At 34.4% G+C, this 12,082-nt stretch overlaps 1 protein-coding gene across 1 annotated transcript; it reads right to left on the reverse strand.

Annotated features, from left to right (window-relative positions):
* Window positions 1-10,352: 10,352 nt before the first annotated feature.
* LOC124457094 lies at window positions 10,353-11,713 on the reverse strand. The gene is made up of 3 exons (XM_047007384.1): window positions 11,630-11,713; window positions 10,419-10,701; window positions 10,353-10,366 (listed from the first exon to the last, which is right to left on the reverse strand). Exons 1-3 carry the CDS (start codon window positions 11,705-11,707, stop codon window positions 10,353-10,355), a joined length of 375 nt encoding a protein of 124 aa, XP_046863340.1. The 5' UTR covers window positions 11,708-11,713.
* Window positions 11,714-12,082: the final 369 nt, after the last annotated feature.

Consider the following 12,082-nt stretch of genomic DNA (forward strand, 5'->3'; position numbering starts at 1 on the left):
CTTTTCTAACGTTTCCCTCAACGCGCTGGGGCCATTGATGTCACTCATAATCAAATTCATACACCTTCAAATTCTGCACAAGATTACTACAATCGTAAAAGGTTTCTACTCTATTGCTCTCCAAGCTGTTGTTTATCACCAATACAGGTACCAAAACGTACTGCTTTTATTCGGGTTGACTTAATAAATTTTTGCCTCCCTGCTATGCAACTGACATTTTTCACCTTCTAACAATTTTTAGATCCCATGGGGGAGTATAACAGTGACTGGTGTAAAATGGGTTTATTATTAATTTAGACATGTGTTTTAACTAGTTGAGTAAGTAAGTTACGCAAAGTTAATTACGTTACGCACACTTAAAAAGTAAAAATATATATATTTAAAAAATTTTGAAGATTCACTGACATTTGCATAAAGTGGCCAAGTCGAGTCCATGATGCAAGAGTTTTGTCAAACACGGGAGTGTTTGCAAAAGCTAAAGCAGGAAAATTTTCCCAGATGTAAGTTTTCTGTTGTTATAATAAAAAGCTTATCTTAGGTCAGAGGCAAATTTCTCTGCATTTTATAATAGCCACTAAAAAATTCATGGTCTTGATATACTCTAGGGAGGAAAAGAGATATGTGGTAGCAATGTACAATTCAAGCTTATTGGTGATTCAGCATATCCACTGTTACCATGGTGGATGAAGAGGCATCCTAATGATGGCAATCTCAGTCCTGCTAAAAAAAAAATTTAATTATTACATAAGTCGAGCAAGGCAAGTCGTGGAGTGTGCATTTGTCCGTTTAAAAAACAGTTTCAGATGCCTACTTAACAAGAATTATACAAATTTAGATCATTTGCCTATGAAAATTGCAGCATGTTGTGTTGTTCACAATATTTGTGAGAGCAGAGCTGACAAATTTTTGCAGATTATGTTGAACTTATTCCTGATGATGAAATTTAGAATTTGTTTTAGAAAACACAGACGCATGTGCAGAACAAATTAGAAATTCTTTAACTGAGTTTTTGATAACACAATAAGCTGATGATAGCTAAATTACTCATGTTCTTAAATTAAACCAAAGTTTGTAATATGTTTGTTGACTTTCAACATCGTGGTGAAATTTGTAGAATGGTTGTTGCACAGGCTGAGAAATCATTGCTATTGCATTAGCAAGAAGTGACATTGATTCGTTATAAACATTAAGCTCTTCCTTTAGCAACTCTCGCTCTTTTTCTGCTTCTTTTTCATTTCTGACAAAACATTTCATCGGACTCCTTGAGATATTTATTGCGCTCTTTTATTGCATTCTCGAATGCCACTTACATGTTAGAGGAATTTGCCTTTCCCCTTGGTATTCTTTTCCTTTTCACTAATATCTTTTCACTTTGAGATGGTTGGGATTCCCCATTTGCTTTACTAGATAACTTCTCATCTGTGTTACTGACATCTACATAACATATCTCATAAATGTTACGACGTAATAAAACAAAATCTAGTACACACATTCAATGCTCTACTATTTACCTGCTTCAGTATAGTCGCAATATGGTCAAACAAGTCTGTCGTCATTAGCGTATACTGCAGGGCTGTTTTTAACATGGCTCCAGCTATCCTAAGCTCCAAAAACTCATCGTACTGAGGACATATTTTTCAATTACCCTACCGTGTCCGTATTTTCTTGTAAGCTCGTCTAACAAACGCAAAACCAATATTTTCCTTTGCAAAAAAAAACACTCGATATGAACTCATCTACGATAACTTACCATCATCATGATGCAGTTAATACTTTTTATTTCAGGATCTGCTGATGAGCACGTTGATTCATTAGATGTACCAATCACGTTTTTTAGATCCCTTTCTTCTGGTCTGTCACCCAAGAAACAGCCATAACGATAAAGAATTTAGGTTCCTTGCCTCTCCCAGCTCCTGAGCGTGGTACTCCCAGCTCTTTGAACTTTTTGTATTCAGATTTGATATGTTTAAATTTAGTTATACATTGTCTCCAATCACGATCTATCCCTTTATTTCATTATAATGCTGATTTTTTTATAAGCATCAGCTTTTTTATGGGTACCTTTCAAATTTTGTTGAATTTCTTCCGTACCGTATGCTGAGAGGAGAACTAAACAGTCTTTTTCTTACCAAACTTCTCATTATTGCGCCATTTTCCAAGATTTTTTCTTTATTTTGACTTTAAGTTTTTAGAAAAATGTCTGCATTTTGGCGGAAATGGCATGGGAGCGAAATTGTTCTATCGAAATAAGCCTACTTACGTTCACATATAAACCGGGTCGATCTCAGATTGATCTTAGACCACCTTTTGAAGCGAGCTGACTGAGATCGATCTGTGATCGATTTCAAATTTTAGCGAATGTTTACACTTAGCTCGCTTCACGTTAGATCGATCACAGATCGATTTAAAGGACCATTGTGAACAGGCCTTTTCGCCAACTGAGACGAAATAGGAAACAACATTTTTCCAAATTTTGCGAGCAAAAATTTAATCTGGTGAATCATAGATGGGAATTTTTTTCATTGCATGAATTTATGCCGTTTATAGTCAGTGTTTTTATATCGCATACAGGGGCGGATCTAGGGTATGTCAAATCAGTCACGAGACATGTTTATAGTTAAAAAATTATTTATCAAACATAATGATTACAAATTTTTTCATCAATAAATTTTCGTTCTGTAATCGTTTGGATTTCATCGTCAAAACTCTGTTTTATGTATGAAAACTTATACAATTACCACCTTAGTAAACAGATCAGTATATAAAAACGTATCTAGAATTGTATTAACTGGCTGACTGATAAACGGGATGGCTCGACTGGTTTGACCGATAAAGAATTTCAAGAACGCTGATTTAAGCCATTTATTGCATTGGTCAATAACCAGATCAGTGGACGGTCTGGAATAATCTCGACCGATAAGCGAAGTGGCCGGACCCACAAGAGAGTCCAATTGCTATAGTGTAATTGGTTCGTTTAAATTTTTGTCTTATTGTGATTGGTTGACTGATTTCGACTGATAGCCAACTGAACTAACATAGTCAAGCTCACTGTCTGAATTGAATGTTTGATTGTTTCATAGTAATTTTCTTAAGCATGATAGAAACTAAATTACAATCAGATGGAATTTATGGAAATCTTTTACAAATTGATATATTGACATGAATGCTGCTGTCCAAACTGTGAATTTTTTCAAGAGGGTGAAAAATTTATGGATAAATTGTAAATGCTTGGTAAAGATGATCTCGCGAGCGACATTTCAGTCATTGATGTTCAAAAGAAAGCCAACATTGTTTTGAGTTTTATCAGCAGAAATTTACATCCAAAATCGTAAGTAAAGGACAAGTGAAGTGTATTTATGAATGTAACACATCAAAATCAATTTGTGCGAATGTGTGATGCGATTTATGTCAATATGGCGTATGGTAAGTAGATTGATGCTTCTAAATTGTTGTTGCCGGAGGACGTTTAGCTATGATTTTTGTAATGCTTGGGGAATCGTGGCCGTTATATGGCAGCGAAATCCTACATTCTTGCAGATGTATTTCAATGAGCAAAAAATCTGTAGCCATAAGGCGCCATACTGTTATTAACTTTATCATAAACAAATGTTTGGGGCTTTTTAATTTATAATCATTGATCATTCAATCATTGGACAGTTATACTAAATATTGTTCAACATTTGAGAAAACTAACATTGGTTATATGAGAAGCTGTTTACTATAACCTGTGATTTTGAGTCTTTTCTGATCCATGAAGCTTTTTATTTTGACATTGTGACTGGAACGGTATTAAACCTGAATATTTCATAAACATGAAATGTTGTCCAATGTCACATAATGTCCCCTTTTCTAACTGAACAACTCATGTGGAGATGTTAATGTGTGTTGATCTACGGCTCATACCAGATTGTTTGCCATAAATTCCAAAGAGCTATTTATGTAGGAAAAGCATTTTCTATAAAGTAAAAATGTCTTCCTATGTATGCAGATAGACCTTGAATTTTGGCAAAACAGCAAAGTATTTTTCATGATCACTAGGTAATTTTTCTGACGATCATTATAACTTCTAAACTAAATTATTTCAGATTTACATTTAAACAAGTTTTGATCATATGAAAAGATATTTATCATAACAAGTAAGCGTGACACATGAACCATTTTAACATTCATGTAATTATATAATTAAAGACATGTTGGTTACATTCTGTTTGTATTTGATAATACAATGCTACTAGTGATTGCTATAAAGCACACCTTACAGAAGATAATAGTCTAGTGAAATGCCTAATAAACATTAATGGCATTAAGCTGTCCTTAGTTGCAAATTTTCATTCTGATAATTTTTGCTTAATCTTTGGCAGAAAAAAATTTTGAGTTTTTTCTCAAAGGGTGAATTTGCTGGCACTTTATGTGGAGATAGGTAAAGGGTTACAATAAACTTGCATGGTTTGAAGTCTGAGCTTTTCTATATCTATGAACTGTCCCTTGTAGTACCAAATTTCTAACTTAACTAGAGGTTCGAATTGGGGTCTCTTGGGGTGTCTATGTCTGACAACTTGGTAGAAATTTTTAAAGACTATATCTGTTTTTGAATACCATTATTGTAAAATAAATTTTACAGCACTAAACATGATAATGAGGCATATATTTGGCATGATAATGAGCCTAAATATTTAAAAAAACATTCAAGTATTCACTTCATTGTTTTTTTAAAAAAACGTAAGCAAAATGTGTTGTTCTTACGCAAAAATGATGCCCACAAAATACATTTTGTATTGCTCCAAAACGCTGTTAATGGCATTTTCAAGGCTCTGAAATTCAAAATTTCTCAGGGGAGAATGCCTCAGACCCCACCAGGTGCGAAGCGTTTCCAACGTTTTATGACGGATGTTTGAAAAATCCTATATCCGCCCTGATCGCATACTAAAGTTATCTTTATATAATGAACTAAACATTAAAACATGCGTTTAATTCAACGTATATAAATGTTTTACTTTGTCTTAAATTACAGTTACACTCCATTGGTTGTCTCTTAAAGCCCAGATCTCATGAACCGGGCCACCATGCTTTCTAGTATGAAGCCAAAGTAAATATTGAAACTAAATTTGTTGTCTCGCTAAACAAGCTAATATGACCAGGATTTAAGGCTATGCGCAGTCTGAATGATGATGGTTAAAATCGTGTATTTCTATCAACAAAAAATGAATGGACGTTTTATTTTGCCTTTCATTGGCAAGAATTTAGTACCAATACTAGAGTGGCGTCTTTATCACAAAATATACAGAAAGAAATCGCTAGCATGTCGTGGCCAATACCAGCGTTAGCATTGGAGGCCAATTATAAGAGCTTTCAAGAAAGTTGGTACTTAAAAAAAAAGAATGTTTTGTGGTAGTGTGATGAAGAATAAGTTTTTTTTCTGCCATGTCTTCCATTTAATTATTCCCCGTAATAAACAGATATGACCATAAAACATAAATAAAAATTGTAAAATGTAACTGCTATTTCTTATCTACTACCAGGAGTATTTTGTGACGGCTTAACAAAATTGTCAAATAAATTCAATGTTGGGAGGAAATTATTTTGTAAAGCAAAGTTTATTGTAAAGCTTAAAAGTGCTGATAAGCCCTGCTTTGAACATACGTTTTATAAAGAGGATCAGTTCTAGTGACTTATAATGCCTACAGAAAACAAAATAAAACTATTTTTGAAAAATTAGTCAGGCATGTCAATAAATTTATGTGGTGATAGGTAACAATGCAAAGTATTTCAGTTACACGATAATGGAAAAAAAAGGTAAAAAATTTTTATCAGGCATCCGAGTTGCCTTCACCCACGCAATGGAGAATAAAGGCTGTCAAAGCTGTAAGAATAATAACACCAGAGCTGAGTAATATAAGGAAAATCCTTACAATATTCACCAATATGATGTATGGCTCTTATCTAAGTGGATAACAATATAAAACTTACGAAGAAAGGAATAAAACGTATCCCTTGAAAAGTAAGATAAGTCATAGCAAATATATAATAAAAACATAACTGTAAAATTTGTTTATTACTATTTCAACAAAGTACAAACGTAAACATGACTGTCAGCTCAAAAAACCCAAATCCATACGTCAATCCAACGTTTTTCTGAGATCCTTTCCACTGACTCAAGCCGGTTATTTACTTCATTTAAACATTAAAATATCGAGCAGGTTTAAGATAGAAATTGCAAACCAAGTTTGTTGCCACACGAAAGTAGTTTTAACAGACATGGATCTGAAGATTCTCGGCCTCTGACTTGCAGGCTATACAGACAAATGGTTAGAACCTTGATATATGGGATGCAATCTACAAGACCGGGTCTTTTATACAGTGCTACTAAACTTTCTCAATATTTATCAGCTGCAAGAGTAGTCTACCTGGACCGTGTTCAGCTTGTACTGCAATTTCAGAATTCTATTTCTTTAAAATATTTTGTTTCTAAAAAGACAACCCAGCTCTTGCCTTCAATTGGTTTTTGCAATGCAAACTAGGGAGTCTCGAGAGATGACTTAGTGTCACAGGATATGGTTTCAAACTTATTAAAGATAGATTTCTTGCAGCATGGAAGAGAATTTTAATCATTATATTAAATTGAAGAAGATATGGTGTGTAAATTACTTCAATTTATGTTGAACTGTTTACTACTGGAAAAAAAAGAAGTGATAGAATTATTAAATATATCAGAACAGAAGTGATCGTATTTTCAGGACACCACAAGCCCTAAACGATCAGCTACTCAAAGTGGAGAATAGTCTTTCTCATTTTAAAAAGGCTGTTTCTATTGTGTTACAGAAGTTGTTTTTGAAGCCGACGATAGAGAACGAAAGCATTGATGCGTTTAAAGTGACAACAGTCGAAACAAAAGATGTGGTAATAGATGTGTTTTCAAACACAGGTGCCACCTGGGACAGGCAGTGCGAGATAGTTTGTTAGTTGTACATGACCTTCTGGCTGCAGACTCTGTGTATCGCCGAAGTTGCAGTTCTATATTTTGAATGGGAAACAGATTCCATTTGTCTACTGCTATAATACAAGCGCTAGCAAAAAAGGAAAACAGTTGGACAGCCCCCAAGCACAGATAGATAAGACGTGTTCCTTGCCGTAGTAAAATACTTGGAAGAAAATGATGAATAACTGCTGCTTACTATTTTAGATCTCCAGGCTAAGATTACTGACTATCTCTCTGATGCTAGATCTTCATATGGCCATACCTTTATTAAAGATAAGTTGATTGAGCACAAAGAATTAATTATTACTGAAATTAGTGCAAACAGCAAACTTTATCTTCGACGAGTTTCACAAGTCTCAAGTAAGAAACATGAGCCAGGAAGATGAAAAGAAAGAAAGTATCTCGACTGCAGCAAGACTCATTGAAGAAGATATTAAAAGCATGGTTAAGTCATGAGTTTTATACCCTACATCGAAGAAGAAGCAGAAATTCACTTTGAATTTTTAACAGATTCACTTAAGACTTTTCTGAGCAGTCTAGTTGGTGGAAAGCATCGCAAAATAATCATAAACTGGTTTTAGTATAATGCAGGCAGTGCATCGACGTGCAATTATGGCACCACTTTCAATAGGGCTTGCTGTCTATTACACCACAACTTAGCATCCCGTTTCTTGAGTGCATATACCAGGTGGACATTTGTTCATCAAACAATGAGGTGCAAACTTTCAGCCAGAATGCATCAGTTGATCTAACCACAAATATCCTATATTTAATGGAGAGTTCATAAATATATTTCGCAGACAATGCTGATCAACATTTTTGGACCTTAGATGGCACGAACTCTATTTATGGTATGGAAATGGTAGTATCTGTTACACCAGTATCAAGTAATACTTATCCATTCCCACGGAGGAAATCAATTAATGCAGTTGAGATTTCTGCAGCCGGGCATCTTCAGATAGTTTCACCACTCCAGCCTAGATATCCCTTGCAATATAAGAACAGTGACATTAGAAACATTTCAGCCATGTGTTTGAATATCACTCTCCTCTAGAAGATGTCTTTATTATTTGACTCAAATGCCAGTACAAATTTGTCTGGTATGAAGAAGACGACAATTTTGTTGAAGATCATTCTAAGAACTCCTCCGTGTTTTTCTGCTAATGATAGACATGGACCTAAATATTGAAACATGCATATACCAAGTTCATTACTGAACATGCTCAGAAGCATGGCACAATTATGTAATTATTACATTGAACCAGCCTATTTCGTGGAAAGCATTCAATCTTATTCAAACTAAGCCATCGGAGATCCTATAAGTAATGTCATACTTTGCGATGGCGCATTTCACACGCAGCGGGCTTTATTGGTTCTATTTTTCATTTAATGGCAGAAACCGGGTTGAAAGAGTTTTTGGAGCTTGCATACGCATCGAATGCGGTTCAACACATGCTCAGTAGTAAACCCATATCGCATGCATTACTTGGTCATCTCGTTGTTAATGCTGCTTTGAAAACCCTTCCCTTTGCTTTAGCTCTTGTTGTCTCTGTTCTGCTGTTGGCAAGTACAGGTAGCACGATAATAACATGTTTACACTATTATTCAATAATTTGCCATTGTATAGATAGCATCATTGTAATCATGCGATGTTTCAGAACACAACGTTTCTCTCAACGACAATGACAGTAATCAGGAAATCTTAGGAAGCTTCAGCAAGAAGTTGGGGAACATACAATATAAAGAGACGGGAGGTATTGACGCAAATGTAGTTTTAAATTAAGCAACACTGATTCGCTTGTAAAACTTTTATTGAAAAGGTTTCTTGGCTTCTTAAATAATGACGTTTCTTGGCAACTTAAATTTGATTCAGAAATTTTCTGATCAGGGGATGAGAATCGATCTGAAACAAAAATTTTCGGTTAATTTTGTATGAAATATAAAAAGATAGATGCCATGTTTTATCTTCATTAAATTATACTTTTCAAATTGGCAGAAATATTTTATCAGAACGTTTTCTCTTTCAACAAGTACTGGACAAAAATATTTTATGGGAAGAACTGGTGTCTAGTGAACTGTGGATAGATAATGCACAAGAGGTAATCAGAACTAAAATAATATTCAAAGAACACAGCCGTACCTCAGCATTATGGCTAAAATATACGAGAATGGATAATATTCTTAGGACATTCATCACAGCAGAATGCTACGGCAAGAAACATCTGCACTTACACGTAATCAGCAAGATGCCCATTTTCTTGCTGCGCCGATTTGTCGGATGACCAGACGACAACGACAATGAGCTTTGAATTTTGACATGCGGCTTATTATCCATGTACTTTATATACTTAAAATTGTAAATGAATTCATTAAAATACAGTTTTGGATAAGAATACACTGTAAATTTTAAGGTGTTAATTTAATATTAAAAAGTCGTGTTAAATTAAAAGGTACAGAATAACACCATTTCGGGTGTTATTTTATTACTGGTGTTAAATTAACACCGAGGTTGGTGCTAAAATAGCGCTTATTCTTGGTGTTATTATAGCACTTGTTAAAGTGCTAGTTTAGCCCTTAACGTCCGGTGTCAAAATGACACTTACATTCGGTGTTATTTTGTAACCCCTTTCCTTATTGTTTTATGTAAGGCCAGTTAAACACGCGACACAAAAATGCTGAGCAATAAATATATTTAAAAAAAAATGATATGATTTATATGCATGTATTCACACATATAAATATATACAAAACATAAAACATACTATAAACAAGTCAATATATGAAACACATAAAATTAAATGTGTATATATAATTAAATATATAAAACAGCTTAGAAACATCTTTGTTTCTGGCTGCTTTTGTGTAGTTTAAGACACAAACAGATCTTGTTGTTGAATTTGTCTTCTTTCTACGCATGTTTTTGAATCGATTAGTGATTGCTTTCAACCATGACCCCTGTAACGAAGAAAGTTCATGCTGCACATTATAAGAGTTGGCGAGCAAAGCTATAGGATTTCTTCTAAAGATTATCTTATGCATTAAATAATATGAATATTAGTTACTGCACCAGCTCCAAGTGAATCGACAAGAAAAGTATATTTTTCTACAATCATGGACGCCACTCTTTGTTTTTCTTCTCTGGATGGAAACATTGTAGAGCTTTAATAGAAGAACAAATGTCCCCAGTAAACTCATCCCTAAGGTTTCCATTAAGTTTTCCTGCTTGCAGTGCTTCATTCACTCTTGGAGAAAACTGTAAAACACAAAAAGATAAATTTTAACATTAGAATGTGACCTATTATGAGGTATATTATTTAACATACAGAAATAGGAAGTTTAAAACCTTTTATCCAGTTCTTGTTCGGTTTCCTTTCTTTCACAAGTGCAAAGCTTGGTGAAGGTTGATCACACTTTTCAGATGCTATGGTATGTTGAGGTGTACTGGATGTTGTAGGTGACGGTGTGCCTGTTGACAAATGAGCTTCATCAATTGACGATGAAAAATTGCTGACATTGTCATTTATGGCAAAGGAATGACTAGTGGATAAAGCGATCTTCTGGGTGGATGGTTCAATGGTGGATGGAACATTTCTTACTGGCAGAAACTTGTCCAAGTTGTTAATCGTTGCCAATGCATTTTTGATTCGTATAACTTGCCCTCCTTTTATGCCACATGCCTTCAACAGCTCATCAGATGTATTGTTTAAAACACCAGCTGAATCAAACTATTCAAGTACGAAAAATCAAAATTAAAATAAAAAGATATATATATGTTAAAGACTGAGCGAGAGGTTCGTACAGGAGGATACTGGTCAAGTTGTTTTTTCGCTTGAACGGACCGAGACTTTGGGGAGGTCCATTCAAGCAAAAAAAGAGCAGCCATTTGATGTTTGGATTGGGCTTTGACCAATCAGAACGCGGTTGAAATAAATGTAAAAATGTTTTCCAGAGGTCTCAAACGGCCAAAGGCCAAAGGTCGCTTTTGATGTCGAGAGGAACTATTTTTCTATTCGGACCGAAATATAAGCGGTAAATAACGTACTTATTTTTTGTCAGGCAGTTATGGCCGTTGTGCCATAATGTAATCTTGAATTTCATGCGTAAAACTTTCGTCCCTTTCATCCATGTTTACGTTTTCTGCTATATTTTCGCTAACAATTTCCACAATATTTCCAAGCTCGTCGGCATAGTAAAACTCAATTTTCCAAGTGAGAACTATCATTCAAATCCATTGTTAAAAACGTTTTCCAAATAACTTTTTTAAATTACTAAAACAGCTTAATTTATTGGCTTTAACATTTGCCAGGATTCCGCGGACCGGAGTAAAAAAAATGAAGTACTTTATTCGAACATCAACTTAGCATGCTGCAATAATAATGATTTGGTATTTTTACTTCATAGTCTAATGTAGTTTGAACCACAGCAGTTGAATCTTCACCCATAATGCTTGACGTCTTAGATTACTTAGTCATTTTTTATCTTTAAACTTTATTTCCCTCAATAATTTCCCCCACTAAATTCAAGTATTGTTTTTTCGGTATGGAATCCATATTTACCAAGCAGTGTTAACAAAAGCAACAAAAAGTCGTCTAGTCACAACGTCAACACGCAAAAATTCACGCACTCATGCTAAAATTAATTTTATACACATACCTCTTCATCTTCAAGAATAGAAATTACACTGTCCTTTACCCCTGCCTTCTTAAGATTATCAAGCAACGTGGAATCCATCCGACCTTAAACGCATAAAAATTTGTAAAACACGAATACAAAAATTTCTCCATGAAATATAAGCACGAGGAGAAGTATGTGTCACAAGAAATTTCATAAGAAATTACATTCAAAAAAGCTTTGTATTTACCTTTTGAAAAGAAGGGAGATCGTCGAAACCAAATAACTTAAATCCAATGGCTCTTTAAGTCTGGTAATATTGACTTTTACGTTTAGTTCACAATAAAATATAATTTGGCAACGCTGCTCAAACAGGTGAAATCACGATGAAAATCATGAAATGAAATATGAAGCAGTGTGACAGTGACAGTTGGCTATAATCATTTTACCGCGTTTTTGAATATAGTCGCTAATATCACATTTCACACCATATAT

The sequence above is a fragment of the Xenia sp. Carnegie-2017 genome, unplaced genomic scaffold, assembly GCF_021976095.1.
Source record: "Xenia sp. Carnegie-2017 unplaced genomic scaffold, XeniaSp_v1 HiC_scaffold_6, whole genome shotgun sequence".
In the NCBI taxonomy this organism is placed as follows: domain Eukaryota; kingdom Metazoa; phylum Cnidaria; class Anthozoa; order Malacalcyonacea; family Xeniidae; genus Xenia; species Xenia sp. Carnegie-2017.